The sequence below is a fragment of the Cyclopterus lumpus genome, chromosome 3 (assembly GCF_009769545.1).
Source record: "Cyclopterus lumpus isolate fCycLum1 chromosome 3, fCycLum1.pri, whole genome shotgun sequence".
NCBI lineage: Eukaryota > Metazoa > Chordata > Actinopteri > Perciformes > Cyclopteridae > Cyclopterus > Cyclopterus lumpus.
The window spans coordinates 6369352-6386376 of NC_046968.1; the positions used below are offsets into that span (position 1 = coordinate 6369352).

Below are 17025 nucleotides of genomic sequence, written 5' to 3' on the forward strand. Positions count from 1 at the left end.
CAGCATTTCTTGCAGACGGATATTAGAATGAACAGAATCAATGTGTGGGATCAGAGCATCACACCGAAGCACACACACACACACACACACACACGGAGGCGTACCCAGCAGCTTAGCGATGTTGTAAAGGGCCTGACCGCACAGGAAGACCATCCCATCACGGCCAGAGTTGCTAGGGAAACGCTTCTGGCTCCCGTGCTTGTTCTGCTCCGCCTCCACAAAGTCAGCCGGTACGTAGTAGTATTTCGGGATCACAGCATGGCCTGACATTGGAGAAGAGGACTGTGAACACTGTGTGTGTGTGTGTGTGTGTGTGTGTAATTTATCTAGACACATGTTACATGTGTGCTTGAGCAAAAAAACCAATATGCACTTCACCCCTGCAGTTACGGAAAACCTTCTTAAATAAGACGCACACGGTACCTAGGAACAATTTCTAATTTAGAAATACATTTTCTACTAAAGAGGAACCTCTTCATGTGCTGTCGACCATTACTGTGAGCTCTGTTCAATCTTCCTTTCCAAAACTCTTTTTACAGGCTACATTCAAGTTAGCAGCAATGAGGACTGCAGGACTTTTTTTATAAAGTAGAGTAGAAAGTAAAGTCATTCATCTAACACTTAACACAAAATACTGATGGCTGAATGTAATTAGTTAGACCAACAGACCAAGTATTTGCTCATTGGACACACAAGAAGAAAAGATGAATTACAATTCATCCCATGTAAGGCTGAATAATGAAGTGAACTGAGTATCAGTGGATCACTTTAAGTGTGTAATTATACCTCTCAAGGGACAAATAGTACATGCTAGATGTACCTGTATATATGAGACAACCCTAGCTGCTCCTTTTACCCCAAATCATACAATTCTGCTCTGCACTTTCTTGAGACAATAGCAGCTTCGGACAGCAGCAAAGACATGTCGTGGATTTAGACTTCTTCATGGGGAGAGACAAAGATAAACACACTTATGTTATCCATTACAATCCAGCCAGTTGACCACAGGAGTTTAGTTAATCCATACAGAACCAGTCCAAAGGGCACTGTGGAGATATCCAGAGCAGCATAAATCAGCTCTGCCTCACATCATTATGCTTTCTGCAAACAATTATTCCTGTGCTCTTATGAGCGGACCAATAGAAACTCACAGCTCTTGACATCCCTGTCATTTGACTGTCTGCCCACATATCAATGGGTGCAGGTGTTTATAAAACACTTGTGTGTTGACTTGATTGTGACGCCCCTGTGAGCCTCGGTCACAGTATGTGGGGTATGCATATGGATGATGTGATTTCATTTTAAGAGAACATTCTTCATCGCAAATGGGAGAGCGACCACGGGCAGAAGCTCCAAGACGAACCGTATAGATGTATCAAATCAGGGAAAGTTGTGTGCGGGCTTCTGCATTCTTGATTTGCCTCCATCCATTAGTCACTGCATTTGTGTGTGTGTGTGCGTGAGTGTGTGTATATATGTGATTGCTCACCCTCATAAGACTGGAAGATGATGGGTTCAAGGAGGTCTTGGTATTCTTTGACCTGAGCACTATTTCCTCTGAACACCCCTGCAACACAAACAAATACACACACGCACACACACACACACACACACACACACACACACACACACACACACACACACACACACACACACAGACACACTAATGATACTAATTCAGACTTTATGATGTAACATCAATCAGAATCCTGACCTTTTAACTGCAGATAATTCCCAACAGTCCTCCGCTGTGCTCAACTAATGAATGCATCACACAGGTAAATGTAAATTAAATCACGGTGTTAAAAGGTTAGACAGGCTCCTCAGGGTCCAATATGTACTGAGGGTCTTCAGTTTATCGACACTTCTCGTTGTGAAGTCTCGCTTTTTTAAGTCCTGTTTACTTTGTAGCTTTTTGTATTAGAAAGATAACTGATGTGTTTTTTTTAGTGGTAGTTAAAAGATCGTCCCATAAAGATGAATAGCCCCTAAATCAGATTATTCCTTCGTCCTACAAATGTCAGTAGAGAAAAAAAACAGGGTGATTTAATTCTGCTTAAATCCACAGTACAGGGAGAAAATATACTACATTTCTGACCACTCCCTTAGGTTCACATAAAGATTTCACACATCACACATTTTTTAAAAGTGTTTCTAAGTCCTCTAAAAGCCGGCAAACACCAAAATGATTTCCTGCCACATCCTTCAAGTGTGTCTTCCATCTTCCCAATGACCCACTTGAGGCATCATAACAGCGACTATGGATAGAACAAGGCTTACCGTCAATCATCATGTAGATGAAAAATATGGGAAATTCGCACTCGATCCCATCAAAAAGCTGGAGAGAGACAGAGAGAGAGGACATTATTGCTTCTCCATTCCAGAAAAGGGGGAGTGAGGCACAGGGACTTTCAAGTAGGCTGAACTTTAGTCGTGCCGAGTATGGAACAGAAGGGCACAGGGAAAATATACAGGAGACGTGACATTGTGAATGATAACTCACAGCACACACGGAAGGATAACATTGCTTCCTTGCATGGTCATTTTCTGTCATTCAAAGTTACGCTGTTTGTTTTGAGGTCTTTTGAAGGTCTGAGATGTCAGAAAGAACACAGAGAGAAGACTTGGATCTGGAGATTTATAGGTAACTTAAACATAAATCATTATAAAAATAGTGATTTTGTACCCAGAAATCCATGGATAGTAGTTAAAAAGTAACTGCGTCAATACACAGAGAAAGACACCAGTAGTACAATACCAGTACAGTAACAATCTCCCCATAATAATACAGTTAAAATACATATACTGATATACAAATAGTTCATGTGGCTTTTTTGAAAAAGCTCCCAAATCTCCAAAAGAGCATTCATTTGGGTTGAGCCGACTGCGACTTGCCTCATTTTGAGACTCATCAAACCGTTCTCTGACCCCCGTGTGGAGGCACGAGCACTTCTTAGAAACACTCCAAGTCACGACGGACCGATCGATACGAGCGAGTGCACGCGCGACTGTGCGTGACAAACACTTGAACTGACACGAACGCCATCATTTGTTGGATTATTCTCGTAATCTTACTCAGCCAGAAGTCACTAGCGTGTGTGTGCGTGTGTGTGTGTGTGTGTGTGTGTGTGTGTGTGCAGTGTCACACGTTGACCCAAACACGCAAAAAAACATCATCTGGTCACATATGGCAGAGACATATTTAAGTGAATCACAGCCTTATTAATTCCAATTACTCAATCCGATTTTGTTTTATGCTCGCCGAAGGTAGAAAGTAGAAAACAATCTCATGCGGAGGCGTTTCAAACCACTCATGCGGAGGTGTCATTTCTACGAGGTTCTACTTGTCAAACTTCTTTTTCCGCCTGTCATTTAAAGGAACAGTGTGTCGAAGTTACAGTTGCTTGCGATCTGCAATCTTACCGCTAGATGCCGCCACATTCTGCACGCTGAAAACCACAAATGCCAAAACTCCTGACGATCTTTGTCCCTCGTCTTTTTCAAATATCTCCACACTGATGGAGGATTAAAGAGATAGCATCCTTTTGCAATGACGAATGGTGGTCCCAGACACATATGTGTGGGAGCTGCATTCCACTGTCACCAAGCAGATCCTACATGCAGGCCTACAATGTGCTTCTTTAAATGTTTATGCAGGAATGCGTGGCTTTAAACTGTGTATTTCAGCAGAGATGAGAGGCAATTAGAAGCTATCAGGGGCTGCGAGAGGGATGACGGAGAGCAAAAAAAAAGAAAAGAAGGTGCATAAAGAAATACAGAAGCAGAGAAGGGTCCATTCCAAGGGAGAGGGGGGGGCAAGGTAGTCACACAGTGAGGCCTGTGCTTGTTGGCCCGTTGAGGCTGTAAACAAGCAGGGATCCCTGGTGTGTTGTGCTCGAGCAGCTCGACTGATTGGTAAAGCTGTCTATCACACAGGCTGCTGCTCTCCGTCAATGGTAAACAGACAGGGAGCACGGACGTCTTGTCCTGCTGTGAATTCTCCCTGAAACACTTCACTCCATGTCTTCTGCAGGGAGACCTGGTCCTCCTGTGGCAGACAGAGCTCACACAGTGTCAGGCGCTCGCTCGCCATTTCATGACTCTGTGCGTTTATGCTCATCATTCGAAGTCACATGTTGCAGGTTTAAAAAATAAAAAAATTAATATATATATTACTGAGTAAGCACTGAGAAAGTGCATCATTTTTTTCCACATTCGAGAATTCAGCGGTTCTTTTTCAATATTTCTCACTGGAAAAAATGGATTGTGTAGTCCCACCACCTGGCTCAGTTTCCTCTCATACAACTTGATTATTAATACTTGCGCTATTAGCTGCTGTGGCAGCAAATACATCACTGGGAATGGCAGCAGGAGCATTCAGGAGTGTATGCTATGAAATTGAACTGCCGTCGTCTTCCACAATAAATGTGCCCGCCTGCTGGAAGAACGAGCCTGAAGCTACCCAGGCATTAAATATTGCTCGCTAATTCTTACCTCTAGAAACCTCACGCTCTAAAAATAAACTTGCATTCTTTCTCACATCCAGCAGGTCTGATCGTATAGAAGTCTATGAGAGCATGACTCCTCGTTTGATTTATTCCCTCAGTAAACATTGAAAATAGGTGTTCATCGTCGCAATTGCTAGTTTTAAGTCTTCTTCAATACAGCATGATGGTAATTTAGTAAATGATGGTCCCATTCCGAGTCAAACAGAAGATGTAGCATGGTGTGCTTTAGGACCATGTGATTGAAAGGTCACCACTACGGAATCGTCTGTGTTGTCGTCTTGCAACTTGTTTCAGTTTGTGAAGGTTAACACGGGCTGAGAGAGAGATTTACAAATGATCATTTTGAGGGTGAAGTATAATAATGATTTAAAAAAAAGCTGATTTCAAAGTATTCTAAATGGAGAGTTGATGCCCCACCAGTGCGCTCCGGGGCTTATCAAACAAGCACTTTTACTGTCTGTGTCTTTTTTTGGTTTTTAGCATCAAGCATCCACCTTTCTGCAAATAAAAGAACAGGCAAAAGCAATCTAATTTTATAAAAAAAGGGATTTTTAGAGCGACATATGTGAGAGCCACGCGCAGCAATCTGTTGTGTCCTGCACAAGTGCAGTGCATTCAATAACAGGTCACTGCCGGCCACAAGGCCTTCAGATCACAGTACTGTATGTGTAAAGCTACTTGAACAACAAATACACATTTCAAGCTATGTCCTTTGTAAATTGTTCCCCGGTATTTTCTTTGTCAAAGGAACATTTTACCTTCCCAACATGTCGAGGGTGCATTCACACAGGAACTAGAACAGGCTTTAGTGTCAGGTACCCACCGCTGGGACATGATGAGACCTCTTGAATGAGAGGTCAAACATCTTCCAGATGCAGCTCCCCAGGCAGCTCTCTGAGCTCATTCATTCTGAGGGAGGTGAGTTCTGCAGCTAGTGCAATGATTTGTTTATCAGGAGTCTGACTCACTCATCGTACACTCACTGGGTTCTAAAGCCAACGCGCTAACATTTCGCCGAGATCACAGGGGATTCAGGAAAGGATAATTAACATTCACATACACACACATACTGTATATATATTTTTTTTTTTTCTAAATGCATGAGCACACCCACGCACAAACACACTCAGATTGGGGATCTCAGATTGAGGATTAAAACACTTGAAATGGGTCACAGACAGATTTCTGAGCATTATCATACAAGGGTAATACCTTTACAGGCTTAAACACTTCAACAACTTTTCAAATGTCACACTCAAGCACTTTCAAGTTGAACCTTTTCAGGTTTTATGCACTCTCCCTTTTCAAGTTTTATGCACTCTCCCTTTTCCTCCGCATTAACAAGTGGTAGCCTGAAATAACCTTGAGGGGCATTTTTAAACTTTAACTCTTCATCTGATTGGGAAACCTTGGTATATCCGTGTGCAGTGTTTTAAGTCTCCATGACCTGAAGTACAGCTTTTGTCACAATATTTCAAGCTTCTATCTGTAAAATAGGTGGTGGAGCAGCTCATTCTCTGCAAGTGGGGTTCCCCAGAGATATATCCTGGATCCTTTACTGTTTTGTATCTACCAATCTCTTTGAGACATATTATCCACAGATGTCATATTTATTTCAACTTGCTGTGCTAACGGCAGTCAGCTAGAACTTGGGCGAATGAGTGGCATTTTGTGTTTGTGTCGGTCTGATATGATAAAATGGTCGGGCCGGCCTATTGTGGAAAATAAAGATTGTTGCTTATGTTTGGTCGGAATACTTTGCTATCGATATGAAAGTAATAAAAGAGAGATATGTGAAATATAAGCTCGGATAAATAGAAAGAAAAAAATGATGATATGCCTTTAGGTTTCCCAGCAGCACCCACCTTCATCTCAGCGGGTTTGTAGAAGCGGCGTTCCTTGTCTTCGTTGGCGGTGCGGTAGCCATCGCGGAGGAAGCGCTTGAAGCCGTATTTGCCCCGCAGCTTGCGGACGATCTTGTCCAGTGTCTGACTGTAGAGGGCGTCGTCATCGACTGCAAAGGCAGGATAGCTGATGGTGGGAAGCAAGGCTGCATCGGTGTTCTGCGGGTTGAACACAAACACCTGAAATGAAAACACTGTTCCACCGTGTTTTCATTTGTATTGATTTTATTTACAGTGAGAGTTACTAAAAGACAATGTTTAACTAAACTTCCCTTGTATTCACCGGAGTCATAATATCTATAAAAAATATGTATTTGTGTTCTAAAAGGTCACATACGAGAAGGCTGTTTATGCCTTTTACCCGGTTGAGAGAGAATTCTTCTGGTTATGAACACAGCTTTATTTTTTATCAAGGACTGTTTGGACAAGAACAATTGTTAGAAATGCATATTGTTATTAGGCGCGACAACCCATGATGACTGGGTATCTAATTCTCTCATCTTATTTTTTGTTTGGACTACTCTATTAAGCAGTAAAAATGAAAGCTATTAGGCTCGAGCCTCGCATGCAAACAGCTATGAATATTTACGGTTTATTAATAGACGACTGAGCTTCCAAAAAAAAAAAAAAGCCTTGCTTTCCATATTCTCTGTGAACTCAACCAGCTCCGAGACTAGATTTCAGAGCAAAATGTAGTCCACCGTTTGATGCTTCCATTATGTTTGGCGTCGTAATCTTTTTTAACTTCTCCACTTCCCTCCGATATCTTGTTACAATTCCAATTCACATGGTCACACCCTCGGCCCGCCGCAGCCGAAATGGGATATCGGCTTGCAGAACATTGAGATGAATATTGAATTCCAATCTTTTGCCATAGTGTCCCACTCAAATGACATTTATAATTTGGTTCGCTTGACATTATCCTGTCGGTCTCTCGCTCCCTACTTCACTCCATCCTTCCGACTCTTTAAGGGTAATCTCACGCGGCGATAATGCCCCTCTCGTCGTCTAATTACACTCATTTCCTCGAGCCATTCTGCCCGACGCACACAGGGAGGAGATGTGATCGCAGAAGTGTCTGCAAGCGGCGGAGTGTGGAGGAAGGAATGGCTTTGCTCTGGCTTTTTCTCTACGTACCACTTGGCTGTTTTTTTTCTCGCCCCCGCTCCTTGCTTTTTCAACTTCACCTCCCTGCAGCTCTGCAGCCTCCTCTCACTTTCCCAATTGCTTTATCAAGGTTGAAGCATCAACGTCACAGTTACGGTCAGCGTAATGACTCCACCACGAGGGGAATGTTGTAATACAGACATCCACTCGCATACCGACAAGCGTATGTAGTTTGTTTTGATGCGGACTGTTATACTTTTACATTATTGGCCCGTGTGTGGCGGGCATCTATTTCAGTCTTTGATCGGTAGAGATTACGCAACAGGCGGCAACAATACGCGGGTCAACTAACTACTCCTGAGCCACTAAATGCATTGACACAGTATCCTGTGCTTCATTTTCAGTGGTTAGTCGTTGCATGGGCGGACTCACATGTGAGCGAGACTCTCGGGGCAGCAAGGAGGACAGGGTTTGCCGGTTCCTGTTGTGGGCGTCCAGATCCACAAATATCACCGACCACGAGCAGCCCTGCAGAGCAAAACACATCGGCAGAGAGCGTCACGATCACATCACCTATAACAGGTACACTAGCAGCACACGTAAGAACATGCAGAAAGATGGTGAACCATTCGTCCATCATTCATCCCCCACCCCCAAAAAGAAGGCTGAAATGATTTACGGCCCCCTCAATCACACCTCCACACATAAAAACACACACTCTTTTGCTGTAAAGCCAGGTGGATGTATTTGGGTTGGACATTTCTGAAGTACAGAGTGGGAGTGCATGAACAACAGTGAGTCGAGAGTCGCCCCATCACTTCAAAAGTTCCCACGTACGAAACAGAAGTGCCGCTACTCCAATGCAGTCTGTCCATCCATGTGCACTTAAACTCCACTGGGCGAGAGAGGAGGGGCAGTTTTTATGTTTTTATTTCGTAAGGGAAGCGATCAAAACCTTTTTCCGGCTCAAAAAAAGCCGCTCCAGTTCACTTCATCCATCCACCAGCAGCGCTTACGTAAAAAACAACTGAGCCACTCCTGCAACCTGCTAAGCAGTTTCTAATGTAAGTCGAATGCATTATGGATGAACATTGCCAGAGTCTACTTTTCTTTCCGGGGCTTTTAGTCAAATCAGCAAGCTTTCCTGTCGCAATTTGCATAGTGTGGTGGATTGCTGGAGCGATGGAGGCAGCTGTGTGACCAGTTCAGTGAAATGGCCCTCTCAGGGAAACCTGCTCTGGGGTTATACCAGCGAGTGGAAGAAAAACCAAGGATGTACGATGAGTCATTTGGCCTTGGGTGAGAGCTGCTGTAACAGGGCTGTCCTTTGGTGGGCTAACATTGTATTTTTAACAAAACGGATCACGGATCACACGGATCACGGATCACAGGATTATTTTGTTTCTTTTTTTAACTGACCACACCGTTTTTACATGATGAGCCTCTAACAAATGGTTGACATAAATGTAGGATGCCTGAAGCAAAACATATTTTTAAATCATTGTTTCCAGTATCAGGATTTAGCCTATGACAGTTTTTTGTTTTTTTAATCGAAAGAATATAATGTAATCAAATATACCATGGAATAAGATTCAATAGTTCACACTGACAACAGTTTAACATTTTGTGAAAACGTAGTGTTTTTATATCCTTTCATTATTGTACTTCTTCCAATATCCCACCATCCCTCTTCCCTAAGGGGGTTAGCCCACGTCCCTCTATAATGAAAATCTGACCGTATAATACGAGTCGATTAAAGGCCACCAGAATCTATGCAGGAACCCCATCAATGTCACTGCTATTATTACGGGTTGCTAATAAATGTTGACAGGATGTACATTGTTTAATACCCCTTTCAAAGACCATAAAGTACATCGCTTTCTGTGCATTGATGTGCTTGACTCGAAAGATTTCTGTCAGCATAGAAAGTAACCTCTCTTCACCTGAGCACAGAGGAAAACCCCCCAAAAAAGAAACGATTGCTGGATTGATTTAGGTGTGTGTCCGCTCCACCACATCCCTGCTCTTGACTGGGTGTGAATTGGGTGACAATTCCCCGAGATAGGAAAGTGGAAGCTGTTAGGATTTGATTGTCCAGTCGTGTGTTCACAGCTCTGTGGATTTAATGACTGGCTTTAAAGTGGAAGGATCCTCTTCTCGGCCAGATCAATTTCATCCGCGGAGTTACATTCGTCAAACAGATCTCTGCATCCGTTTGTGTGACTCGGGGGGGGGGGGAGATGAGAGCCAGCTGGGAAATCAAGATGGATAGAGATCATTAATAAGCAACTGGCTGGCTTGTAGCGCTTCCATTACCATAGAGGGACACTCACACCCACCCAGCATGGGTCATACGTCAGCTACCTCTATAAATTGATTCTTTTCCAACAGGCTGAGCTTGATGACAAAATCTATTTCCATGCACAGTTAACCCCGTTTCATTTTGTCGCTGATCAGGAGGGGAACAACTAACAGAGACTTTAATATACACTCATCCCGACAGCCCACATGCGGACAAGCGGTCGCTGGCTCAAACCCAAGGGGAGAGAACAGAAGGAGGAACGATAACAAGGCGTGCTACAGTAAGTGCAGGGCTTACTTTTCCAATTAGTAGATGTAATGAATGTGCCGGTTTTCCTTCCCAGAAATACAAGAGACATATTCACTACTGGACACTGTGAGGGAGATTCACAGAGAAACCAGGAACAAGCATCAACTGTGGCCATGGATCAAAGTCTGCTGAGTTATTCAAATACCTGGTTTCCAAACAGGTTGAATCCATTGATGGCCTCCAGAGCAGCTTTGGCCAAGCCCACCGAGCTGCAGAGAAAGGAGACACGGAGAATCACATGGCACATAATGAGCTACTTTCACTGACATTGATGCACCATGGGGCTGAGCGATAAGGCCCCGGCACTTCATAAGTCATTTCATATCTCGATAACGGTATATATTACTTAATAGCACGTTTCCTGGTAATTCAATAAATACATAATCTGCTTGAAATAACCACATGGTTTTGTATGAGTCTCCTGTGTGACAAAAAAAAAGTTCCAACTATTTTCTCATTCAATTGAGAACTTGAATGCAAAACAAACATAACCATTTCAAGTCAAATATAGAGGAAAAATGAGGTACTGAGGTATTCCCATAAGCAGAACCCTTATACATTTTCATAGACATTTATTTATTTTTATTATCCATTTTGACGAAATAATTATGTGTTATGACATGATAATGTATCATGAAAGATGATACATTATCATACTGAATTAATCGGCCAGCCCTCAAAGAAAATATCACTTTATTTTTGTTGCATAAAAGTGAAGGAAAAACAAGTTGTTCTATAATAATAAACCATACGTGTCCTTCAGTCGTCAGAAGCCCAAAAGAGAGCATTCAGAATCGCACTTGAATCTAAAAACGCTCTCTGTTAGGACGCAACAGAGCCGAAGGGACTTGAGATTATGGTCTGCTGTAGATAATGGAACTCTTTAATAATAAAAAACCTCGTCCTGTATGTCACACTGGCTGGCTGCTGTGATTGCAATGCAGACCAAACGTGGATCCCATTTCCCTGTCGTTCCGTTTTTGCCTTTCCTGCCAAGATTTCCCTTGAAAAGAAAAAAAGGAGGAGGAAATGTGCACCGGGAACTTGGCGATGACTTGGCGGTAGCTCTGCTGACATGAGCAAACGTATTCATTACCATTAGTGAAGCCTGAATCGATAACGCAGAGGATGGCTGGCTAATCCTGCCTGAAACGGAGCTCTGCTGAGACTAGTAATGAGGCCGGTTCTGGTCAGCAAGGCTGTCAGCGGCAACTCACTCAGAGGCGGGGGGGGGGGGGGGTGCAACACTTTCCGTTGACAGTTGGAGATAAAGATTCTTGCATGATGGAAATGTTGCTGCAGACTGTAAGTCCGTGCACACGCACTGCAGACTGCACAGGAACATTCTGCGTCGACACCCAGCAGCCCATATCTCAGCAGAGGTCACCGGGGGCTAATTGCTTTTATATATGAGCCCCTCGCATCGATATATATAAGACCACCTTATCTTGTGCCCAAAGTGGGAAGCTCTGGTCACGTGATGACTCATCTTGACGACCACTGGGTCAGTGGTTAGCATGCCCGTCTTTCAATCAAGAGGTTGGCAGTTCAATCCCCGCCCTAGTTGATGTGTCCTTGAGCAAGACACTTAACCCTGCATTGCTCCCCGTAGCTGTGTCTACGGTGTATAATGTAAAGTGTCTTTGAGTATCTTGAAAAGCACTGTATACATTAAATGGATTATTATTATTATTATTATTACTGAGCAAACTGCAGCGAACAATGAGCGCCAGAAAAAGCGAGTAAAAGGATGTTGATCTTGAATTATTATTGTTTTTTTTTTTATTATCCCTTTGTCAAACTTAAATGATTAAATCTGCATTAGTTGTATCACTTACCTGTTTACACACTAAACAGATACAAGTCAAAGATTAGCATTCATTTGGAGTCATGTTTCAGGCAACCTGATGAATGATAGTATATATTATGCATCTATTTATATTATATAGTGTAGATTGAAAGCACTTCTTTCACGCTACTCATCCATGCGGGTAAAGTTGATTCTTAGTTCATCGTGGAGGCGAATTCGAGGTAACGCAATCCTTTGAGGCCTGAAAACTAGATTCTGTCACCTCTAACAGACGAGGCCACAACATTTCTAATGCAGTAAAAGTTTAACTGAATCTGTGCTTCAGTCGTTTCAAACCCGTCAACATCGTGAGTCATAATTTAGTAATCAAATGAGTAAAAACCAAATGAACCAAGGGGAGCCCTTGGAGATTCGGAGGCCCCTCAGTCAGTGGATAAACCACTTTGACTGGCTATGAAATATCACCCATATCATAAATATATATATATATATAGATATATATATATATATCTATATCTATATAGATATAGATATAGAATAATAACATACAGTCCAGCAGCATTGAGACGATTCATGTATATAAATAGATAAATGGATAATAATTACATATTCGTGAACTCATAACTAATAAAATCACTTTTAACTCATCAGAAGTTGAGACATTTCTAGAAAACCAGCTGCTATCAATATTAGACATAGCAACTTTAAATAAAACAGTGGGGTCGAGCCGTTTGACTGGGCGTAATGATAAACACGAGGCGGAGGCAATCATTTGATTTGATATGGACAAACGAACACACCCTCTCCTGTTCATCTCCACTGAGCCTCCGCTCTGCCCACCGGCACTCCGGGACGAGAAAGGACTGCTCAATTTGATTGTTTACACAGATCTTGTTAACACGGAGCCATTTTGATTCCGCCCTCCGCCACAGTTCACGGATACAGCACGCTAATTGGTATTGCGCAACCACACGTATTCGCCCCTCGAGGGGGGGGGAGGGGGGGGGGGGGGCAGCGAGAGACAAAGGGCTTCTTAACTACATTTAATTTGTTATCTTTCCTTGAGGATATCTTGGCAAGCGGCTGCCAGTGGCTTTGGATTGTTAAGAGGAAGAAAAAAACAAACGGGCTTCTCAGAGATAAGATGGCAGAAATTGAGGAGCTTTATGAAGACACTGCGGGATGAGCGGGGAGGCCAGTTCAACATTCGATGATGAGTCAGTTAGGCGCACAAGGAAAACTCTCCGATATCCGAGTTGGATGGCGCTGCTGTTTAAACATAGAGAGTCCTCAGAGCAGTTCATAGTTCAGACTGTTGCTCCATTGCAGTCTTCCTCGGTAAAGATCGTTTTGCCCACTGATCGAGGTCATGTCACTGGCAAATTGAGATGGTTTGACATTGCATCGGCAAATATGGTTTAAAACTGACACACTCCATATCAGATGATGTATGCACATCTCTCCTTTTTTTTCTTTTTTCAAAGGAAACCATATTTCCAATAGTTCCTGCTGTTCCTATTGTAAATAGTTTTTACTCCTCCTACCTGTTGGGCTTATTGTCTGGAGGGGCAGGGAGAAGGACGAAAAGTTACATTCCCTTTGACTGAGCTAACTTTAATATATAATGTAAGTTCACATTTATTCATTTGCACTGTATTTAACCAGCATGGTCTTGCCAGACCATGGTCTCCATTACAAAAGTAATGGCCAAACCAACAGCAGGTCTTAATATAACCTCCGGTGAAGATGTGGCTCACTGGGATTCCGCTGCTGACCAGTCTACATGGCCACGCCCCCTTTTGAGGGGCAGAATGGCGCTCTTACGTAAGGAGGGAAACGGGGCTCAACAAGCTGTTGGGTGGCGGGTTGACCGAGGCTTCAACACTGAGATTAGAGCCACACAAGAGACGTGAAGATGCACGGCGGTGAACCACTAAACGACGCTGCTGGCAGCTGCTACGGATGGATGGCTGGGTGGGAGGTGCTGAGTGGGAGGTGCTGAGTGGGAGGTGATGACTAGGAGGTGCTGAGTGGGAGGTGCTGAGTGGGAGGTGATAAATTGGAGGTGCTGAGTGGGAGGTGCTGAGTAGGAGGTGCTGAGTAGGAGGTGATAAGTGGGAGGTGCTGAGTGGGAGGTGATAAGTGGGAGGTGCTGAGTGGGAGGTGCTGCAGCTGTCAAGCAGCAGCATCAGACTGTCATCTCCAACAGATCAAACAGTTGGCCATTAACAGGCTGATTATTGAGAGACATCACTTAGCCTTACGATACCTGGGGTGTCAATCAAACATGTTTAGACGTCCGCATAAGCAGCAAGCAGGTAATATTTCATTTGGTCACTTTAGTTCCATATTAACAATGGGTCATGTAAAAAGGGGTTTCCGGTAGTGACGCACCCAGAGTGATCAGCTCGATGCAGCATTCTAGCATCTTTCAGCTCATTTTGGGGGGGTTGGGGGGTTACGGTTTGCTCGATGTCTAAACAAGTCACAGTTTGTTAACTTCTGTAGGTTAATAAAATGTTACAACAGGTTGGTGCACTTCCCTTAATTGCTTCTGGTCTAAAATTACTTTGTTTGTTTCCGTACTATTTTACAGATTCAATTGAAAGACGTCTTGCTTTAATAAAGACATAAAATAATAATATCCACCTGTTGGAATGAAGACCAAAGAAAAGCTGATAAAAGGTTGTTTGTTGTACTACTAATGTTTGAGTCATACATAATCCTTGTTTTAAAGCAAGCATTCAACATTCAAATGACTTGTGCTTCAAAGCACAATTCTTCTCTGCTGATAAAGTCAACAAAAATGTAGACGTATGTCCTTGGTTTTTGGAAATGCTTAATTTAATGTCCGAGTTCAACAGAAGTACAGTTAAAACAAACAGAAGGGCGAACCCTCCTCCCAGCACCCTGGTGTGTCCCGTGTGTCCCCTGGACCAATATCTCATCCATCATATGCGCTTGAAGGCCAGAGGACCACAGCACCATCACTGCCTGCAGCACTGAGCTTTCAACTTCCTCTTGTCCTCCCCGACTCTGTCCACCCCCCCGCCCCCCCCCCCCCATTACATCCTTCTTCCTGCCCTCCCTCCATCGTATTTGAAAGCACTATTATATCATTACACCGCTGCCAATACTGCACAGTCCTGCATAGTAGTCCGCTGCTCTTCTGCTGCTGACTGTTTACTTCAGTTTATTGTTTGGAGAAACGTTTTGACCCCCCCCCCCCCCCCCCCCCTTGTGAACCGCTGTGAACACACACACACCCACACATTCGGCGCCGTTATAAGCAAAAGAATTCAACAAAAAGCTGACGTACAGCAGTGTAATCTATATTGTTAATCCATTTTTTCGCTACAGTGTGTTTCTCAGAGGCACAGGGGAGGAAATGAAACCTCGGGTCAGTCGGGGCTCCTTGTGTTTTTGCTCTTGACGTCGGTATAAACGCTGATTGATGTTAAACCACGCCGGCGATACAGAGAATAATCGTTAAAGTGCTGTAAAAATCAGACCAGTGTTTAAAAGAGACTGGATGTCAGCAGTTCCACTTGGTAGCAACCTGTGAATGCTCACAGTCGAACGCCACTGAGCGCCTGTTGCATGAGATGTCCATTATGCATGAGATGTCCATTATGCATGATCTTTGTGTGCCGCTTCGCTTCTGGACTGACCTGGAATGCAGCTCGGTGCTGCCGTTGTTGTATTTGCTGCCTCTCTCCCACATGCCGTAGTCGGGCACCCTGTAGGCTCTTTCCACGCAGAACACCAAGTTCTGGATGAAGGAGACCTGCACACAGAAAACACATCAGACACGGGACGCGATACAGACGTACCGGCACGCACATTCCCGGTGTCTTTAGTGTCCAGGGGACACACATACAGACAGTGGACACGTTTCCATATTGAGACACGCGATCGCCTCTCATCTGCGCTCTGCAGCAACACGTGCACTCGCAGCCTCACTCTCACTTACATACATAAACAGTAATGAGCGACCTCTGGCGTGGATCTCTCCCGCTCATTATCGGGGTTAGAAAAGTGGACAAGAAAGCCGATTCCTCATCAACGCTCGCGGTCAAACTGTCCCTGCAGCCACAGACGAGGTGTAAAGTGAGGCAGCGTGTGAGGTCCCAGCACCGCTGGCATGTCTCCCAGCCCCATGATGCGACACTGAATGGACACGTATCAAAACGTCCCTTTATGGCACACATTTTTTTGTATCGGCGCATTGCCCTTTCATTGCACACTCTAAAAACCCATCCGCAGCCTCCCTTGATTTAATCACAAACACAAAACGGTGGCCTTGTGGTTATAAGTCGTAATTAGGAGCACCGGCTGTGGAGAAAGCCATGAGAGACGTGTTAGAATCAATAGGTCCAAAAGAATTAACTAAAAGGGAGAGACATACAAAGTGGGATGACTTAAAGGCCTTGAATCATTAAAGCTACGTGTGTGTGTGTGTGTGTGTGTGTGTGTGTGTGTGTGTGTGTGTGTGTGTGTGCGCGTGCGCACCTGCGTGTGAATGTGCATGCTTGTTAGTGTGCGTGCTTGACTGATGGGAGATTTAATCTAAAATGACAAAGTTGAGGCAGAGAGGCAGAGAGAGAGAGAGAGAGAGAGAGAGAGGGCGAGAGAGAAGGAGAGAGAATGAGAGAGAGAAGGAGAGAGAGAGAGAGAGAGAGAAGCAGATACAACCTGTGTAGGACTTAACTAGGCCAGTCTGTGAAGGAGGGCAGAGAGCGAGGGAGCGAAGCAGGGGAAAAAAAGAAAGGTTCGCTGCTTCTCTTATTCGGGCTTTTATGAGTGGAGTGATTAACGAGGGGCACTTTTTAGTATCTTAATGGTATCTTAATGAATGTTACTGCCCACCGGCACAAACAAGCCTCTCCGTCTCTCTGCCACCAGATGACAGCCCTTGCCAGATCTGCCTGTATTTTTCGGTGGTGGTGGTGGTGGCTTGCAGACATGGGAACTATTGCAGAAGCATACTACATGTACTGCTGATTTCTTCCAACTGACATAGTGGGGAAAGAAATGCGTACACATGTATTATGTGTGTGTGTGTGTGTGTGTGTGTGTGTGTGT

General features: G+C 43.9%; 1 protein-coding gene across 3 annotated transcripts in view; it reads right to left on the reverse strand.

Moving 5' to 3' along the window:
- Positions 1–17025, reverse strand: part of phkb (phosphorylase kinase, beta) — an 85050-nt gene that overhangs the window by 43502 nt on the left and 24523 nt on the right. For all 3 annotated transcript variants that reach the window (XM_034560668.1, XM_034560684.1, XM_034560678.1), the window contains 7 exons: positions 15612–15727; positions 10276–10339; positions 7952–8047; positions 6374–6571; positions 2281–2338; positions 1490–1567; positions 105–263 (listed from right to left, as the gene is read on the reverse strand). In XM_034560668.1, the coding sequence (XP_034416559.1) occupies positions 105–263; positions 1490–1567; positions 2281–2338; positions 6374–6571; positions 7952–8047; positions 10276–10339; positions 15612–15727 (769 nt within the window). The remainder of the gene's footprint in view (positions 1–104; positions 264–1489; positions 1568–2280; positions 2339–6373; positions 6572–7951; positions 8048–10275; positions 10340–15611; positions 15728–17025) is intronic.